Genomic DNA, 19,376 nt, shown 5'->3' with positions numbered 1-19,376 from the left:
ATAGATGACAATTCACCAAGTAATCTCAAGACACATTATCAGTGCTCAAATTTATAATTGCCTCTTGAGATAGGTGGTGTGCTAAGATGTTAAGCTCAGATTAGTTTGTGTTTAGCAATTCAAGAACCATGTGGCATTACTGCACTGTACAGAGACAACTGAGGAACAATACTACCCTCTTCAACTTTCATGCCCCATCTAGTTTTAAACCTGTAATGAAGGTCAGCTTGTCAGTGGCCAAGCTGCACGATGACCACGCAATGGATTGTTACCAGTGGCTCAGTAACTTGAGCCTTTGCTGCTTTAAGCTGTAGCTGTCTAGTATTACTGCCGTGCCGGTGAGTAGCATGGTAACTACAAGCTCTGCACAGGTTACACAGAAGTCGAGGCGCTCACGCTTGAGCAACAGATCGCGAATTGTGTATGCATGCAATGTGCACACAACACAGGTAGGATGGATGTCATTTGTCATTGATGTTCTCAAGGTGTTGCTAAAGATGGTTGCAAACAAGCCATGTGGACAGACTACCCATAGGCCGGTAGAGAAGCTGAGAGGACTGCGTTTGAGCTTTTTTTATTGAAATGAGCCAAATCCACCTAAGGAGTAATAAAAACGTGAGGGACTTAACCACATAAACCGTAGTACTATCCAAGCTGTTTCATGTTACACTTTACATGTTAGATGGAGCCACTCTATGCCACCATGTACTGAAAAATTATTGTGCAAATAATTAGGTCAGTATCAGCATGTAAACTTTTGGCTTTTTTCGATGTGAAAATCAAGATTTTACCCAGTTTTGTTCCAAGAAACTTTATTTCTAGGGTATTAATTTAAGATCCATTTGTGAAAATAATGCTTAAAAATGATCATGCTGTGAATTGAGCAGGAAAACATTTATAACATTCATTGTGTGCAGTCGGGACGCACACAATGTGTTCTTGTGTTCACACTTTGACAGTGAGAAAGTAACTGGCTAGGATGCATGGAACTTAGATTCTACTTCACTGTAGCATCCAAAATTCACGATTAGTAGCAAAATGGCAGATGCAGACAGGATATAAAATGATGGGACAACTTCTAGTCCTGTTGTTTCATGCCTGTGTCTGCCATTTTGCTAGTATAATAATGAAGTTAGGAAGCCAATACCAACTAGCCCAACTAAGCACCTTAAAGCTGAAAGTAGCAGAGGCGCAACCCTGCTTCCTTGACAACGGGGATAACGACTGCTTTGTTGTTATCTTCTGGGCTTAAATCTTCCGCCAATATCTTCACATCCTATGCTGTTGATTATAAAGTACCACTGCAGAAGGAATAAATGAAACCACGCTCGAAACAGTCCAAGCTATGAGGCTCAAGCTTACAAAGAAAGCTCTTGATGAATGGATTTGGCTCATTTTGATCCATACATCAGCAGAATCTGGCTCATTTTTATTTGAAATAGGGTCTGCACGCACATTTTCTAGGTGTTATGGGTCCCTTTTTGTTATCATAGTTTCTTCAGAGGAAAGACGCATGAATTTGCTTACTATGACAGTATAATTTGACTTAGTTTTGGGTTCTGGATTAGGCTCATTTAAAAAAAAACTTAATTTTCCTTCTTACTTTTCTCAGGAAAATTAGAAAGAAAAAAAAAAAACACAAGCTACTAAATTTTGGTAGTATTTCTTATAGTGATTTTGCACCACTGCTCCTACCAGAGCTGTAGCCATGCAGCCTATCGCAAGCTTTAGTATTTTTGTAAAGCCAGTGTATTATATTTCAGTCCGCATTCCGTTGTTATTGTAGCAATCACTCTGACAGTTTTGGTCAGTTCCGTGATTTTGCTACAGTGCATACTTCTGTACAGAAACCACACAAAATGAAGTTGTACTGCTTCACCGCTGTTGTCACCATGAGTATGTACCAACTTTCTCACCTTGCTCATAGCCCTCTGGTTTGCCAGTTGCCATCCTAGTCAGGGCCTATCAAAAAGTTTTTCTAGCCATACCTGCCCTCGTGCGTACAGCCACAATCGATGCAACACAGAAGAAACCATCTCACACAGGAAGAGCAAGGTTCCGGGCTAGTTGGTGATGCATTTAAAAGGAAGAAACACGGACATATGAAGAAACAACACAAAAAGAACAATGAAACGACAAAATGAAATGACACAACTCAGCACTCGTGTGTGTGTCGTTTCTTCGCGCTGTTTCTTCCTTTTAAATCCCACACAAGACTGTATAGTGACAAGCTTTTAGAGGCAGTCTATGTTGCAGTGCGCCACTTTTTTCCCTCTCTCTACTGGTGTATTTGGTGCACCCTTCGAACTTGTTGAAGTTATAACGGTACCTATTTAATTTTTGCTTCCTTCATATCAGCCTAGACATTACGTCCCATCTCAAATATAAGCATACTGATTGCATTGTCGCAACTGGAAGCTACAGGGTAAAAAAGAAAACATGGAAGAGTACTCAGTAAATGTTCAGTAGATATATTCAGTAAATCTTTTAACTGCTGTAACTTCATGCAATGTCTAACGTCAGGATACTTCTAGTGGGGGTGAAGCCTCCTGTGAAGCCATGTTGACCACTGTAAAACACAGCAGCATGTTCTGTTGCCCTTGAGTACTCTGGGTCATGTGCAGCTTGAAGCTTCTTTGTTTTTGGTACTGCTGGGCTGAAATGTTCAAGAGAAAAAAGTGCACAAGGTGCACAAACTACAGCCATGTGGCAAGTGCAGTTCCAATGCTCTGCACAATGAGGGATAAATGCACAGCAGTTAACTATTCAAATTCTTTCTTGTAGAAGGCAGTGTAAAGAACACTCTATTCTGTGTGACATTTAGTTAAAACAGGGCACTGAAGTAAGAAGCTTTCTTTTCAGCTTGCTGTACATTTCTTTCCACCGACAGAAAACTTCCCACTAAAGTGCTTCAGACAGTTTCACTTGTCAGTGACATTTTGCTTCTCACCGTTGCGCAGTTTCATTAGGGTTACTTCTGCATGCTTGCTTTGCATGAGAGGTGAAGAAAAGTGATGGAAATTGAAAAAAAAATGCACACTGCGATCATAGTTTTTAAAGAGACTTTATAGCTCAGTGCTTGATCTCTGCACTCTAGTTTCATTCATTGTCTACTTTCATACTGCATGACCACCTTTTCACTAAATCGAAGTTCTTCAATTAAGGTGAATGACTTTTTATTTCAGTCAGAGGAAGTTTTTATATTTGCATGCCATTTGAAGGCATGGCCAAGCTACGAGATGAAGCACCATACGAAATGAGAAGTTATAAATTTAGAGACAAAGTAAAGCACTTACAATGGGTGAGGACTGCAAAGGCATAAATGAGTGAAAGTTTCTGAACTGTTCTGGTCAGTGCTGCTGGTCTCCATTAATAGCATTTTAGTGTAATATTGGTGTGCGTCCTGTGCACCTATCCATTTCAGCAACAATATAATGGTTGGAACCAAAACACCATGCATGATGCATGAGCAACCAAATAGGCATGTAATGCCTCTTCTGGCGTCTTTCAGTGCTACTGTTAACGCATCATGATGCTTGCTCCCAAAAAGTGTGTTGATCAAAACTTAACATGGCTTTGAGTCAGCACAGCTGATATTTTGCAAGTAATGTCTATGGCTGTTTACAAAATTATTTTTACATAACTTTTGACAGCTGTTGGTAGCAAAGTGTGGCACCATGCTACAGCTCCATTGGGGTAGTTTGTTGGCTCCCCCACAGAGTTCTAACATAGTGTCATCATTTTATGGTGTCTCAGTGCCTGGGTAACTTGTGCATGAAGCTTTTAAGAAAGAAAGGAAAATTCCCAGCAGCACGTGCTGTTGAACCTTATGTACTTTTCCTGGTGTCTCAGGCAAACCTCTTCAGGCTTGCAAGTTCATGCATGGGTTATCTTTCTTGCCGTGTGCAATGTTTATAAATATGATTAATTATTTTCATTATTCTGCAGCAAGCCAATTGCTTTGAACCACAGAGCTTGGCAAACAGTTTCATATTTGTTGCTTTGTTGCCAACCATGATGGCCTAGGAGTCTCAAACAGCAGAATAAGAAGAATGGTTTGAGAAGAAAGGAAAGGTGCAGTAACCATCTCACTCTCTGTGAACACCTCAAAACTGTGCCTTGAGGAAGGGGATGAAAGAGGGAATGAAAGAAAGAAAGAGGTGCTGTAGTGAAGGGCTCCGGATTAGTTTCAACCACCTGAGGTTCTTCAGCGTCCACTTATATTGCACAGCTCACTTGCATGTTTCTGTGTTTCACCTCCACTGAAACATGCCCGCCATGGCAGGGATTTGATCCCATGCCCTCAGGCTCAGCAGCCCAATGCTGCAACCATTGAGCCACTGCAGCTAGAAGAATAGGTGACCAGATTTTTCTAAATGGAAAATGAGATGTATCCGTTGTTGTTTTCGGGAGCAGAGTGATGACGTGTAAGAATAAAGTGAGAAGGTGTCATCATTAGCTTCTTTCCTTAACAGCAGAGTAAAAACAGCTGGACGGCAAGACCAAATGTAGCGTTCCTGAATGATCTTGCCGCTGGTGTCTACAGCTGTTGTCTTTCCAAGGCCATCCTGGTTTTGTAACTGCATAAGTGCCATGCACAACCTATGCTAAAGGGCAGGCGTGATGAAAAGGCAGGACATTTTTGGCTTGTCTCTGACAAAAATGGGACATAGGTTTCTTAGCGCCAAGTCAGTTGTGGTCACCCTGCTCTGTATCCACTTGACACTCAGTGTATCTGCATCAGCTGACTGCTACAAGTCATCCCATGTATCTTGGAAAAGAAATTTCCAAGCACTCAGTATTTCTTTTTTTTTTTCTGAAGTCTTTCTTTTCCGCGGCCAAGAACAAGTCATGCAAGTAACACTTCAAATAACTTATACAATGGCTACTGCGCCACTTGTGACCTGAATGTTTAGCAGGTCAAGTCTTGCTCACAACAGTGAGTTTTGAGTAAAGCCATGTAGTGTGAGGTGCATCTTGCAGCAAATTTAAGTGTCAGTATAGTTAACCAATGATGCTAGCCTGGACACTGCAAACATTGGGGACACTTAATTGCATGGGCTACACGGTCCTTAATTATTGATAGGTAAAGAACAGTGGTGGAAGAGGAGTTCTCGTGCTCTTGCTAACAAGTCTTTTGTGTAGCTTCTTCATTTAGATCGAGGCTTTCAGCCGATTCCATATCATTTTTAAAGATCACATTCCTACAAAGGATGCTGAGTGCATATTGCTGCCTTTTCTATTTTTTTTTTTTTTTTTGCCATGTGAACGGCAGATAAGTATCTGGTTACCTTGCAAGGAAATTCTCTAACTTTGACATATACCTCTGCAGGCTGTCATAGTGCCCTTGCTTAACCTCATCTCACAGTTGTGTGCCAATTTTTCTTGGGAACTTTTTATCCTATTTCCTCCCTTATCGATTGCCCCATCTCTAGCCGTGTCATTTATAGTTTGTTTTTTGATATTGAGCAATAACAGCGTTTGAGGAAACATGTCTAGCCCTGAATGTGTGTGTTAAGCATGGCTACTTTAAGGTTTCTAGATGTCATGTTAGTGTTACAGTGCATACCACTGTATTGATGGTGTCTTTTTTTTTATATGTCACCTTTTACTGCCTGTTGCATGCATGCATGCATGCATTTTAGAAAAATGAGGAAAGAAGGTGCCAGTTTCCTCTCTTTGTATCATAGTGCTGCAGCGAGTGCAGCTTTAAAAGGGCAAAGGAATGCTACGAGATGATGAAGTACATTATCTGCACAGTAAAAAAGTTGGGTACCTTTATAATGCGACAGTCTGCTGTTATTGGAGGGGTCTGTATTGTAAGGACGTAATTTTGCACAAGAAAAAAAAGCAAAAGTTAAGAAGGAGTGACCATCACTCAGGTTAATAGCAAACACAATTCTCAACACCCATTTTCTTTTTTTTTTAATACTGCAATTACAGAGCAACTAACTGAGCCCTTAATTCAAGCCATTTACAAATGCGTCACTTTCACTGGAATCGCACTTCCTAGTAGCATAGTGAGGCTGCGTGCAGCACATGTATTGCTACATTTTTATCTCTGTACGTAGCCTCCACATCTACACAAAAGCAATGTTTTGTGCAGAAGAGTTTTTCTAGTAGCCCTAACTGCATTTATTACTTGTACTACATAATGCTCCCCAGAGCAAAAGCACCAAGTGTGATTGTATTGGAGCATACTCTGTGCTCATCCTCTGCTTATAGCCAGCTACCACTGTACTGCAGCGCTTCACTTTTGTAAATGGTGAGGGATTAGGAATGAGAAATTTTATGGCAGCTAATGGTAGCAAAAAAACCAAAAGAATGAACATGTGAAAAAATTCTTTACTGAGGGGTGTATAATGTCCAGGCCACAGTGGTTTTGGACTCCTTACAGCCCGTCTGTGGAAGCAACCAGCTGTTGATGCAACTGAGGACAGTGTTGGTCATTACTCGTCAAACATTGACAAGCTGCGCTGCAGTAAACAATAAAACTCAAGCGTCTGACTATCATTACAGTGAATGTAAAACTGCAATGACAGGGTGAAAAAACTTGTTTTAGTGGTACTGAGAAGCAAAGTCAACTCATGGAGGGGATTGAGTTCCCTCCATGGGTACATGCTGTTTTCACAAGGATACAGGAGCAGCAGTTACATACGTACTTGTGACCTGAAAACTGCAAGGCCACTCGGCAGAAAAAAAAAAAAAGGCCAACACTGGGCAGGATCAGCACTGCCTAGTCAGCTTGTCATCCACTGTAATCAGAGAATGGCATGGCAGGGCCTAGTAGAGAATGCTCAGGATACAAGCACGCCAAGCATGCCACCACGGTTTTTTCTGCTACACTGTAAAGTTCGCAATCCAAATTGGTCATTACGCTTCACTGTAGAATGTAGAATGGGTTACTTCTGATGGCTGTGCCATCCAAAAGGGAGCATGTGCATTACTGGCACTCTAGTATCAGCACAATCTGCTGATGCTCAAAGATTAAATGAAATGTGCTTGTGATTATGGAGGACACCGAAGAGGAGCAGTGCGCCCAGCTTTTGAGTGCTCAGCTACTCGTCAACATTGAGTACAAATGCCAAAGCAGAAATGAGGGCCCAGGCATTCATTGTTTGAACTTAAACTATTTTCCAGCCTCTACAAACAATTTTTAATACAAAGGTGAACACATCAGTGGTTGCACATACTGACATCATACCATTGTCATGTCACTTGCCGGACAAGGTTGAGTATTGAGGCTATTTTTTCTGTGAACTGAGGGAGAAACAGCACGTCTTATATATGTTATCGCTTCCCTATCTGAAGCCTTTCTTTGAATGTTAAAAGTATTATAGAAATAAAAAAAAATATGGGAGGTCCCAGATGCAAATTTATGAGAAGCGACATAGCATTGCTGGCAATAAGAAGTGAATGAGGAGCACTAGCCCTGTTTCGTAAAAGGATTGAAAACAACTCTGCACTTGAGATTTTATTTGAAATTAGCAAGTTCCAATTAGTTCCACTCACAACAAAATGAAGTGCTTAGGTAGTCACATTAAGAGCACATGTGCGCCCCAATGTAGTAAAAGTGTTGGCACCTGTCGGATAGCTAATATGTAATACGGCCACTGCGGTGGCTCACTGGTTATGTTATGGCACTCGGCTGCTGAACCGAATGACGCGGGTTCGGTCCCGGGCTGCGGCGGTCGAATTTCGATGGAGGTGAAATTCTAGAGGCCCATGTACTGTCCGATGTCAGTGCACATTAAAGAACCCCAGGTGGTCGAAATTACCGGAGCCCTTCACTACAGCGTCCCTTATAGCCCGAGTCGCTTTGGGACATTAAACCCCCATAAACCATAATATGTAATACGGTGGCCTGGAATTCGTTTGTCTACTGAGGATAGTGCCAGAGGGTGTAACATTGGTTAAGCAGCAATGCTGTAGCCATAGTGGTGTCATAAAATGCTGTGACAAAGTTTCTCTAACTTAGGAGAGGAGAGAAAAATGATTGCATTCGTCTAGCCTTTTCTGTCCTTGTCTGCTAGGGTGATACGTTTACTTGAAAGATGCTACACCAAAAAGCCCAAGCTTCTGCAGTTTGATAATCGATTGTCTCTTTATAGCTGGAGAGCTCATACTAAGAGTGGCTTGAGGTCAAAATTGATACATCAACAACAACTACTTTTTACCGAAAGCTCTGTACTGCTACACAGACAATGGCCCTCCATTTAGCATACAGGGATTTCTAGACTTTCAAGTGATATATGCACCAACATCCCTACCAACCAGAAATAAATGCAGGCACCAGCACACACACTTCAGAAATTTCTGCTCGCACGCAGTGCTTTTATCGTTGAAGAATTAAGTATCATAATTTTTGCTGCACGGAGGTGTCATTTTGCTTGATCAATGAATGCAACACACGCTTACATTGTCACTCTCAGAAAAGGTAGTGGCTACCACTGCTGAATATGGAGACACAAAAGGTGCCAAGAGGAAGTACCCATCAACTTCATGCGATCACAGCACCAACTGCATTTTGTGTGATCAGGGCTGGGCTTGGTGCTGTGAAAAACCAAGCTGCATTTGCAGCTAGAGTAGCCAGAAATAGGGTGGAAGGGGAAATTTTCCCGCCTGTAGAACAAAATGTTTCAGCTGGACATTATTCCTGGTTCCATATCCAGCTGGAAGTAGCAGACGTTCTAGCTGAGACTGAATGATTTCCAGCTGGAAGGAAACAACATCCGGTTCCATATACAAACAGAGATGGATTTTTTTTTTTATCTGGTAAGAAATGACCACACTTCCTTTGGCTTACTAAGAGACTCACAATGTGGTAGAGATGGATCTGCACCTTTCATGAACTACATCTCGGACAATTTCCTGTGAAGAAGGTTACGGATACATTTTCAACTCAAATATGCATGTGCCCCAGCCCTTATTATTGTTCCCCACAACCTACCTGCAGGTAATTCAAGTGAGCTGTGCTGCAGGCAATGTTTTGGAACAGTGACGTGTCTTAAATTCGTGACCCGAACTGCCTTAAGGTATCCTGAGGTGTTTTACGTGTACAGTACAGCTCAACAGTCCGTCATGCCACCTTCAGCGCATAAACACACACAGATAGAAGGACTAAAATGAATCGTACATTCCCGAGTCAGTATGCTTGGAAAGATGTACAGGTTTTACGAAAAGTAACCAAGCTGTATGATTTGCATCTCAGCCATACAGTAGAGCACTTATGGCACCTCTCATGACCTAATTGTCACTAATTATATGACAAGGAGAATTCTCGCCCTTAGCTTTCAAGACCTTTTTTTTTCCCTTTCGGTCTTCCTCAAGGGCTCCACAATAAGGCTGAGAAGCAAGCTTTACCAAGACACCTCAGTAAAAAAAAAAGAGAGAGAGAGAGAAAAAGGAAAATGCAGAGAGAAAGCTTTGACACCTATCATGCCAGATCGTTCAGGCTTCCAGTTATTTTTTATTTATTTACTATCAGTGGTATATTTTACCAACCGAATGCGTCGAATTACGCCGTTTCTCTCGATGGTGAACTTCGATGTGCTTTTGGATGATCAATCACGGTAACGGAATGCGTTGTCCTGCCGATGCATAGCGCGCGCTCCGTGGCCGTGTTTCGCACGTTGACTTTTGCCGTTCTCGGTGGAATTCATACATGAAAGCGTGCGCTACATTTAATCCTGGTTTCGCAAACCAACATACGACAGCAAGTTATCGTCTGTATATGCTAAATAAAACGTCAAGCAACTTTACGAAGGAGCACTGCAACGTCGAGCGTCTGTTGACGCCAGATTCGGTTCCATCGGCGGCGTTAAGCTTCTGTAAGCTGCTTTGCTTCTGTAAAATACATCGCTTTTCTGTAAAGAGCTTTACCCTCCAGTTGAAAGCAATGGGGCTGATTTACTCAAAGCACTGGGGTTTAAGGGCAGTGGAGGAAAAATAGATTTTAAACGGGTAGAAATAAGCAAGCGAAGGTTACCTGACTGGTGGCTAAAACCAAGACACGGCTAATTTTACGAGTCATGGCTAGGTGGCGTGAGCAACCGCCTAATTTAAAGGGTTCAGCCTTATCCATCCGTCCATTGTTTCCCTCTTCCCACTGCTTCCCACATTCTTAAAACATCGGCCGAGGCGGCCGAGGTCATTGCGCTTCAAGAGGCAACCCTGGTCGAGGACTGCGCAGAGTTTAAGGAAAATATATTTACTCGATTTGTAAACATGTTTATATGAATTTCACGTATTAAAAGTTACTTGAAAGCTTATTTTAGGCAAATTTTTATATACCGCTTTCTTCTGCTTTTTGCCGAGTCGTGTGTGGGACTGGGGAGCGTCTAGAAAATGGTGGCCTAACTTTTGTCGTCTGGTAAGAAGTATCAGCTAAAATACTTCCCTGTCTGCGGAATAATCTTGTAGCATATCTGGGCTTCCTGCGAGCGTTAGGAGTGTCAATCTTTACTTTGCTTTAGCTCGTCAGCACGTAGAGTGTCGATGTAGCGCCATTGTAAAGTGTTGTGTCAACGTCTGTGCCGAATTAATCGGTGAGGGTAGTACATATGTAGCGCTTTCGAGGAAACTTCGCTGCTGCTATGTTTTCCTCTCTTGCATGTGAGCCGGAAAGTGTCATGACTTTCTCTAGTTTCATTCAAAACTTCACTTTATGTCATGCGTCTGAAACAGCGCGACAAAATTGTGGAGGTTGACTGAGCGAGTACCTTCTTTGCAGTAACCTTTGTGGTAAATGGTGGCCTCCTTAGACAAGGAGGCTGCCTCGTGAGGAAGTACTGGGACTGGTGGCCGTGCGACGCCTGCATTGGCAAGAGGAAAAACCTTGAAAACACCAGTTACGTCACTATATCCAGCCTTGAGCGCTGTTCCACGTGGCCTGCGTATAATCTTCCATCTGCTACGTTTTTTTCACAGCTTGAAGGGGAAACATTTCCCATCCGAGAACTCGCGAAAGATCGCGCGATTACCAGTTTGCGTCGGACCGCCCGAGGAAGACGTGTGGATCTTTACTTGCCTCTTTTTCCGGGACGTCATGAGTCTGTCGTAAGCTTTACTTTCACCGTCCGCACTACGGCGGGCTTTTGCGCTCTTGGCATGCGTGTGTTTGATGCGCGAGCGGGCTTGACCACCAATGGAGCGTGCATTGCTGCCGGACATATGCGTGTCTGTGGCGCATCGCAACTTGTTGCGGCGCCCGTGCTGATGTGATGTTGCGTGATCCAGGGACTGGTCAGCAGCCGTTCCGAGAACTGGGCTGGATTCGGATGGCAGGAGAGCGGTCATGGCCAGCGTAAACGGGGACGCTACACCTGCTGCCCGGGTGCCCTCCCCGCATCCGCGTAAGTTACTAGTTTCCTTCTATCCCCGCCTGCGCTTAAACTTACGCTCTGCTTCTCTCCTTCCGCAGCCATGCCCTGGTTTGGCATGGACATTGGAGGCACCCTGGTGAAACTGGTTTACTTCGAACCTGCGGTGGAGGATGGACCAGAGACAACAGAAGCCCTGGAGCGCATCAAGCACTACCTGAAAAAGAATGCTGCCTACGGCCAGTCAGGCAAGCGAGATGTTCATTTGCAGATGGACGGTGTTGAGGTAGGAGGCATCGAGGGCACCCTGCATTTTATCCGCTTCCCTACAAGTGAGATGCCCCGCTTTTTGGAGCTTGCCAAAGCCAAGGGGATCGCCAGTTTGGCCTCTACTGTGTGTGCCACAGGAGGTGGAGCCCACAAGTTTGAGCATGACTTTCGTACTGAGGTGGGCTTGGGCCTACACAAGTTTGATGAGATGGACTCTCTAATCCGTGGCATCCACTACATGGAAGCCCATAACAGCCGTGAGTGCTACTACTACAGCAGCCCTATGGAACGGTGTGTCAAAATGCCATACGACTTCAGCAATCCCTACCCATACCTTGTGGTAAACATTGGTTCAGGGGTGAGCATCCTGGCGGTGCGGTCGCCTACCGAGTATCACCGTGTGACTGGCACTAGTCTCGGTGGTGGCACTTTTCTTGGCCTCTGTTGTCTGCTGACAGGATGTGAAACTTTTGAGGAGGCCATTGAACTTGCTCAAAGGGGGGACAGCACTCATGTTGACAAGCTTGTGCGTGATATCTATGGTGGGGATTATCCAAAGTTTGACCTCCGTGCTGATACTGTAGCCAGCAGTTTTGGGAACATGAACTGTAGGGCTCGGCGAGAGGCTGCTTCGCGGGAGGACCTTGCCCGGGCAACTCTGGTCACCATCACCAACAACATTGGCTCCATTGCCCGCATGTGCGCAATCAACGAGGGCATTTCCCGTGTTGTCTTTGTGGGCAACTTCCTACGGGTGAACCCCATCTCGATGCGCATGCTGGCATATGCCATGCAGTTCTGGTCCAAAGGCACCCTCAAGGCCCTCTTTCTGGAGCATGAGGTAAGCCACGACCCCTGCATTGCCGAAGTGCACCCACTGACCTGTCTTCTGCCGCAGGGCTATTTTGGTGCTGTTGGCTGCCTCCTGGAGCTGATGAAGACCTGCAGCTAGCCATACATTCCACGCTGCTATGGTGCGGCACGTTCCTGTGATATAGGCGGCCCTTGGTCGAGAGCTGGTGTGGCATGACAGGCACCCAGTGGGGTCCACTGTTGCACAGTCATTTGGCCAGCCTCGATGAGCTTAGCATGCTGGTCAGGAGTGCCACTCTGTGCGTAATCTTTTGTCAGTTTGCTGTGCACATCTCACGATCCAGCGTGCCAGCCACCTGTTGACGGCATCGGTGCCATGCGGGCCTTGGACAGATGGTGTTGATCTTTGCTCCAAGTTATCACTGCATGAGCTCCTTCAGGGAACAGTGCTTTTTGAGTCTCTGAATCTGATAGGTTTTTGTACATTGTGGGATGTTATTGTGCAAATCTCAATAGTATTCCAAAAGGTATTCTCAGTTAACAGTTGGGTGTGCTTTTTAAGGACAGCTTTAGGAATGTGCATGTCTGTTTCATACTTTTAGCACCATTTTCATTTTTTGAATTTTATATATTCAGACAAAGTATGCAGCATGGTATCAGGCAGGATTGGTGTTTTTTTTTCCTGTTCTGCTTGCACTTTTCTGCCTTTATTCCTTCCTGAGGAGTACAGGCAAGTCATTATTATGCATAAAATACTTTCCAAGACCACACAAGTGCTATAGTATTACAGCAGTTGTGAAGAATCGATCAAAAGGTGAAATATTCAGACTATTCAATGTATGTTCAGAATAAAAAATGCATCAGAACTTTTGTGTGAAAAAGTCAGGTAAATATCCCATTTGTGTATTAAGTCACCTCCACCATCTTGCAGCAAACGTAGAAGCTGATTGCTTATTATGCTGGCGCACTTATTTGTGCACTCTTGAAGTCACATACAGCCTAACATGCCAAGTATAGGGATATTCAAGTGATGTCATGGGTGCCGTTTTGTTGCCTAGTGCATAGCTTCAGCAGTGCAGGCCAGAGCAGGAGGTGATAATCCCTTTGTTCATGTGGGCGGTCTTGCACAGTTTTCCACAGACAACAAAATTATGGCCGCTGTGATGTTGGTGGATACTCCCTCTTGTGAGTACTAAAACCCCCTGGAGGGAATTAGAAAGTGAACTGTGCTTATATATTGCACAAACAACAAAAGGGAGCTTCCTCACTACAGACTGTTTTATCAAGGGTGCTGCCATATTTGGAACGTGGTACGTGCCATCTATTGTCATGGCTAGCAACCACCGACATGCTGATATGCGGAGTCGCATTTGCGGAGCCGGATGCAAGTAGCACCAATCGGCATTTCGGAGCTTCTGCGTCCGTTGTTTTGCATTATGAAAGTTCCTGATTGAGAGAAAAAGCTTTTCAAGCAGCAGTGAAGCCATTCGGTCCAAAAAATTACAGAGGGCACTCAAGACTACTTACGTGCTTTAAGTGCTAAAGCATTGTTTATTTTATTCTTATTTCCTTTTTATTTTTCTTTATTTAAAATTTTTTATCATCCTTATGGCACAACTACTCATTAGCATACAGTAATAAGGCACTGCATATACTAGGTTCACCTTTTTGTTTGCCAAGAAACGGTGTGGTTTTTTGGCTTCTGTGCTGCTTGCTTGCCTCATTATCTGAAACTCCTGGGTTCAATTCCCTGCAGCTTCGGAAGAAAGTTGTGACACCAGAGTGATGTCGTCTGGGAGTTTTGGGACCACTGCTGCTGGTCAACGCTGACACTGGGTTTCGTTGCTGATGAGCCATATAAAGCTTTCTCATTAAAATGTTGGGAACTTCGGCAAACAATGGGGTCACATGTGTGTGTCGATGACTGACATAAGGAAGTGAAATTTCAATAGGAGCTGTGTGTGTCCTATATATGTGATGCAAAGCGGTGTTGGCGTATACTGCTGGTCGCGATGGAGATGAGGCGAGAAATACCGAGCAGCTGTTTGTCCACTTTTTATGGTAGTTGGCAGAGTTCTCGAAATAGACTCTGATAACAGGTCTGACTTGTAAGCTAACAAAGGTAGTCATCTCTTGACGACTGCTTTAAATGCAATATTATTCGCACTGCATTTGTTGAATTCGATGATTATGCATACACTCGGTTTACTGTTCGAGCCTCTGTGGCATGGAATTGTCACGATATATCTCCTGTCAGTTACCACCTGAGTGAAAGTCGGTTTTATGAACGTTTATTTTCTTGTGCATTTGATGTGGATAAGTTCGGGTACCCCCCGCCGCGGTGGCTGAGTGGTTATGGCGCTCGGCTGCTGACCCGAAAGACGCGGGTTCGATCCCGGCCGCGGCGGCCAAATTTCGATGGAGGCGAAATTCTAGAGGCCCATGTACTGTGCGATGTCAGTGCACGTTAAAGAACCCCAGGTGGTCGAAATTTCCAGAGCCCTGCACTACGTCTCTCATAGCCTCAGTCGCTTTGGGACGTTAAACCCCAATAAACCAATAAACCAAACCAAGTTCGGGTACTTCCAGGAATAGCTGTTGTTCACATACCACATTAGCACATACTATTGGCAGCAAAAGTTTACAAGATGCGTGTTCTTGATAGAAATACATTATTGTAGCACTCCTCGCTACCTAAGTTGACAACCAATTTATTAGGTATCGTTATCATTGGGTGGGGCATGCTTGTTCTGTTGTACCTAACCGCATCCTGTGAACTTTTGGTGCCGGTAGTACCTTCCGCTCATAACCGAACTTACGCATGGGTATTACATTTTTGACCACCCATTCTCCACCAACAAAATGTTCAGGGCATGCACAAGATGCTGGCGATTGGGTAAAGCACTTGTGGTTGGTGCTTGCAGTCCAGTGACGTCGCTTGTGTTTGTCCGATAGAAAGCGTTGCAACTGAAGCAGCTTGTACCTGCAAATATGTGGCTATTGATGAACTTCGCACAGCTCTGGAGATAATTTTTTTGCTGATTTCAATAGTTGTTACTGCAGTGAGAACAGCACAGTGGTAGCCAGACAACCTTTTGTCTCAATTCAAGGCGCTTTGCAGCTACTTCGTCACGCAGCACAGTAGCACATAAGTATTCTGTTGTACCATGCCTCGGCAAGGGAGGAGGAGTGGCACCGGGTGCACCGAGTTTGAGGCTGTTTTCTTCCTCGCCGCAAAAACATTGTATAAGGTGGCGCACAAAGTACCTTTGCCTTTTCTATTGTCAGTCTCAACTGTGATAGAATTATATTCTACTAGCTTGTTGTGCTGCACAGCTTGCCTCAATCAATGCAAATGTTGAATGTTTAGACACTTTACCAATGGCTATAGTGGACACACAAAAGTACATGCGTAATGATTTTCCTGCACCTACCTGGGCGACCATCATGATTGCATAGTTTATGGTTCCTCCAGGCATTGCAAGAACGCACCACAGTTGCATTTTTTTCGGTTTTCCCAAGGCTGTTTGGTGTACTGCAACAGCCAAGTCTTGCTGCTTTGGTGAAGTTGAAAAACTCTTTTATGTGTGAAGGGAGCTTCTTCTGCGACAACTTTCAAAATTTTATATTGCTTTGCTTAAAGTTAGTGGCACTGTTTTGTAACTAAAATCAAATTCATAACCAAAGGTTCCCAGATAGTATGGAAAGTAGTGTGCACAGAGCCCAAGGTTGCAGCAAAGGTAAATTGAAAACACTAGCACAAAAGTAACTCCGAATATCAGGGGCTGTTAGCGCGACATCTAAAATTAATGATATCAACTTCTAAAGTACAGAGTTGTACAGCAGTGTATGGCTAGTGCCTTTTGAAAGTGGCATTGGTAGTTTGTGCATCACTCGTGACTCCTTTGCTCTCTAAAAGATTCACGTGTGTGGACCTTCATATGTTGGAGCTCATGTGAAGCCCACAATTGGCAATGTTTCTTGCCAAAGGTAAGAACTCTGTACATACATGTTCACTGAAGGCCTTACAGTTGTCTCATGGCACTTTCAAAGACCAGTGATGCCAGCTGGCATTTATTTGGCCTGCAATGTGTTGAAGGGCAACTTTAGGGCCTTTTTACTAAAACCTTTAGTGTAGGTTCTCCGCACTGGCCATGTCCGTTGTGCCAAAATTTGCAGCTGGGCGATGTTTAGTATCAAAGCAAATGAATTCCCATTTTATGACTGCAACCTGAGCACGTTTTATGGGTAACCTTGCGTGTGTGACATCGTGAGCTGCACGCCCATCGATATTTGATCTGCGTTTGGTGAAGGGAACAATGTCGACCTTGTTTTTGGTTATTTGAGACAAATTAGATCGCTGTTATCGTTTGCACTCGGCAGTTTTACTGTTCAACGCGCATATAAGAGGTGTCGTGACTGGATCAATGACGTTATTTGATGCTTTTAGCATAGCACATACTGCTTATCGTGTACCGCTCTATGCCACTGCACAGGCAGTGAGTGGTCTTGACGCGGCAGGCTTGAGGCATTTTGACGAAAGTGGCGCCTCGCGGTATGCACTATGCTAAAGGCATCTATTGGTTGGTATCTTTTCACATGAAATTTGGGCATAACCCAGTTTAGGTTTTCGTTCCATGCGTTTTGCTGTTTTATCGTAGTTTTGCTTATTATTTTGAAAACATTCGTAGCACATGAAGGAATATGCGATCGTTAATCGAGGTGTTCGAAAATGCAGTTTCTGAGTATTACGTCGAGAAAAAAGCAGGCGGCACTGCACTACATCCACCATTAAAAGGGTCTTTATCCACTATGGAGAGGCGCAGGCTTGGAGGAAAACTCTGGACAGTGTGACGTCACGCGGCCGGCCTTCACAAGCCAAGTGCTCATGAAGCCATTCCCTCTTCTGGTTTTTTCGCTCTACAAGTCGGTCCCTAATGTTTTGGTGTCGGTATGTTTTTGTTCGTGCGTCTGTGTGGCCCATGATGTGGGTGTCTACAGCAAGGAGTACAGTCTGCCGTGCTGATCCGCGCATGCGCGTGCACTGCGGTGATGTCATATCACGCTATCACATGGTGTGATCATGGGAAAGGGGGGGAGAACTCATAGAGTTTCTAAATATTACCGAGAGGGAAAGCTGGTGCCACCATGTATGCGTGTTTCTTGAATAGCACGTCACCCACCGCGGGAATGCCAGGAAGACGACTCTACAGATTACAGAAAATGGACTGTAGACCCTGGCGCGGTCACACAGTAGTTGTACATTCCCCATCGAAGCGCATCAAAGCTGTAGCGGGAACAAGGTTTCGTGCTTGGCTTGGCTAGTATTAGGCCAAAAACGTGGATTGTACCTCGAAATTGGTACTTGGGCTGCGATGCTGTCCTCTGTACACAGATTAGGTGATTTCAGTACTCTTTACACTTTAGTAGATTTTAGCGCTAGTAAAAGCTCATTATAAGGCTGTTGTGGAAACTTTCGCATCATTTTTTCGAGGCTTGCATTGAGAAGTCTTATTTTACGGATGAATCCGCGACTTATGTCTAAGAATAGCCAAGTAAGAAACCTTGTCTTCCCGGCATTTCTGCGCCCCACCGTGGTGGATGAAGTGCAGTGCCACTGGCTTTCTCTCTAGCTATATTAAGAAACTATGGGGGGGGGGGCTACTCTCTCCTTTTGACTTTTTATGACTAGGCCTCAAGGTTACTGCTGGACGCTCCCTCCTGCGCATGGAGGAAGGAAAGAATTCAGGAGGCAGTTTCATCAAATTTTTTGAAGCCGGAAGTGAAGGCCTCTTCCCTCTCTACTTGGCCGCCGTCTCAGCGTGCATGTGCAGCAGACAGTGCAGCAGGTGACACCGCTGTGCCGAATGATACTATTGGCTGCGCTGTCGACCCAAAACTCCCAGTAGTCCATGCGAAAGTGCATGACTTCCGGCACACTTTTTGGCTTAGCAGCTCGGATAGCGAGGGCCAATAAAACCTCCTTGGGGCCTCTCCTCAGCTTTCCTTCCTCCATGGACGCAGGAATGCCGGGAAGATGTTTTGTATTTGGCTTGTCTATTGTTGGGCATAAATGAAACGTGGATTCAGCGAAAAAGTATGAATCTTCTCGCAGCAGACCTCGAAGAAATGCTGTGAAAGTTTCCATACGCACCTAACGCGTGTTAAATTTATTGAAGTAAAAAAGGCGCCATTGAAATGTTATTTTTATTTGGAACATACTGCTAGCCTCTTTCGAGGCTCTTGCAGGAATGGGGACAGGTTGGTTTTTTCTTTTTTAGGTATGTCACAAAAAAAAAATTCACAAAGGAAGTTCACACAACTGAAATAACATTGTAAAAGGGATAATCATGGGTGACAGTTTCAAAAAACATTGCAATACATGTTGCAAATAATTTCATCTACGCGCAGCAGAGCATTGCGACGCAGCTGCCAATTCAGAGGCAGAATCCATGCAAGTCTCCAGTGAAGCTCTGCCCACAATCTGAACCACAGCAAAGATTTCCTCCACAACAAAAAAGAAGATTTTTTGTTACCTAAACAAGAAGCTAACTACTAGTTGAAATTATCGGCTCAAGAAATTTGATGCCTCTGGCTTATTTAGCATGAACATTAAAACCTTACAGAAGAAGAAAATATGTAGCGCAATGCACGGACGACAGTAGAAAGACAAACAAGCGCTAACTGTGTGAAATTAACTTTCTTCTGTGGCCCGTGCGTTTTTTTTTTTCGCTGCCTATTTTCCTCTTCTGTGATGAACCGACCAGCCCAAATCACTACCCTGGCCGCCGCGGTGGCTCAGTGATTATGGCACTCGGCTGCTAACCCGAATGACGCGGGTTCGATCCCAGTCGCGGCGGTGGAATTTTGATGGAGGAGAAATTCTAGAGGCCCGTGTACTGTGCGATGTCAGTGAACGTTAAAGAACCCCAGGTGATCGAAATTTCCGGAGACCTTCACTATGGCGCCCCT

The 19,376-nt window shown here is 44.3% G+C and overlaps 1 protein-coding gene and 1 long non-coding RNA gene across 5 annotated transcripts; one reads left to right on the top strand and one right to left on the bottom strand.

Annotated features, from left to right (window-relative positions):
* Window positions 1–2,455: 2,455 nt before the first annotated feature.
* LOC149349968 (uncharacterized) lies at window positions 2,456–10,013 on the bottom strand. The gene is made up of 2 exons (XR_016290183.1): window positions 9,505–10,013; window positions 2,456–6,755 (listed from the first exon to the last, which is right to left on the bottom strand). It is a non-coding gene; the product is annotated as an uncharacterized LOC149349968 (long non-coding RNA).
* Window positions 10,014–10,148: 135 nt separating this feature from the next.
* On the top strand, window positions 10,149–13,985 carry fbl (pantothenate kinase 3 fbl). 4 transcript variants are annotated; one of them, XM_089578953.1, is made up of 6 exons: window positions 10,149–10,372; window positions 10,733–10,849; window positions 10,930–11,058; window positions 11,239–11,354; window positions 11,423–12,432; window positions 12,490–13,985. In XM_089578953.1, the coding sequence occupies exons 3-6, from the start codon at window positions 11,048–11,050 to the stop codon at window positions 12,541–12,543; spliced, it is 1,191 nt and encodes a 396-aa protein (XP_089435079.1). In that variant the 5' UTR covers window positions 10,149–10,372; window positions 10,733–10,849; window positions 10,930–11,047; the 3' UTR covers window positions 12,544–13,985. The 4 variants fall into 4 exon arrangements, with proteins under 4 accessions (XP_089435079.1, XP_089435077.1, XP_089435080.1 ...); XM_089578951.1 differs by having other exon boundaries at window positions 10,733–11,058; XM_089578952.1 differs by lacking the exon at window positions 10,149–10,372 and adding an exon at window positions 10,379–10,547 and having other exon boundaries at window positions 10,733–11,058.
* Window positions 13,986–19,376: the final 5,391 nt, after the last annotated feature.

Source organism: Amblyomma mixtum, chromosome 3 (assembly GCF_055824585.1).
Source record: "Amblyomma mixtum isolate Tamu chromosome 3, ASM5582458v1, whole genome shotgun sequence".
NCBI classification, from domain to species: Eukaryota; Metazoa; Arthropoda; class Arachnida; order Ixodida; family Ixodidae; genus Amblyomma; species Amblyomma mixtum.
Note: the sequence above shows the minus strand (reverse complement) of the source record. Positions and strands in the feature narration are given on the sequence as shown.

Coding starts and splice junctions, on each gene's coding strand:
- fbl (XM_089578953.1), top strand. Junction 11,355..11,422: donor GGTGCCCTCCCCGCATCCGC/GTAAGTTACTAG, acceptor CTCCTTCCGCAG/CCATGCCCTGGTTTGGCATG. Junction 12,433..12,489: donor CCCTCTTTCTGGAGCATGAG/GTAAGCCACGAC, acceptor CTTCTGCCGCAG/GGCTATTTTGGTGCTGTTGG.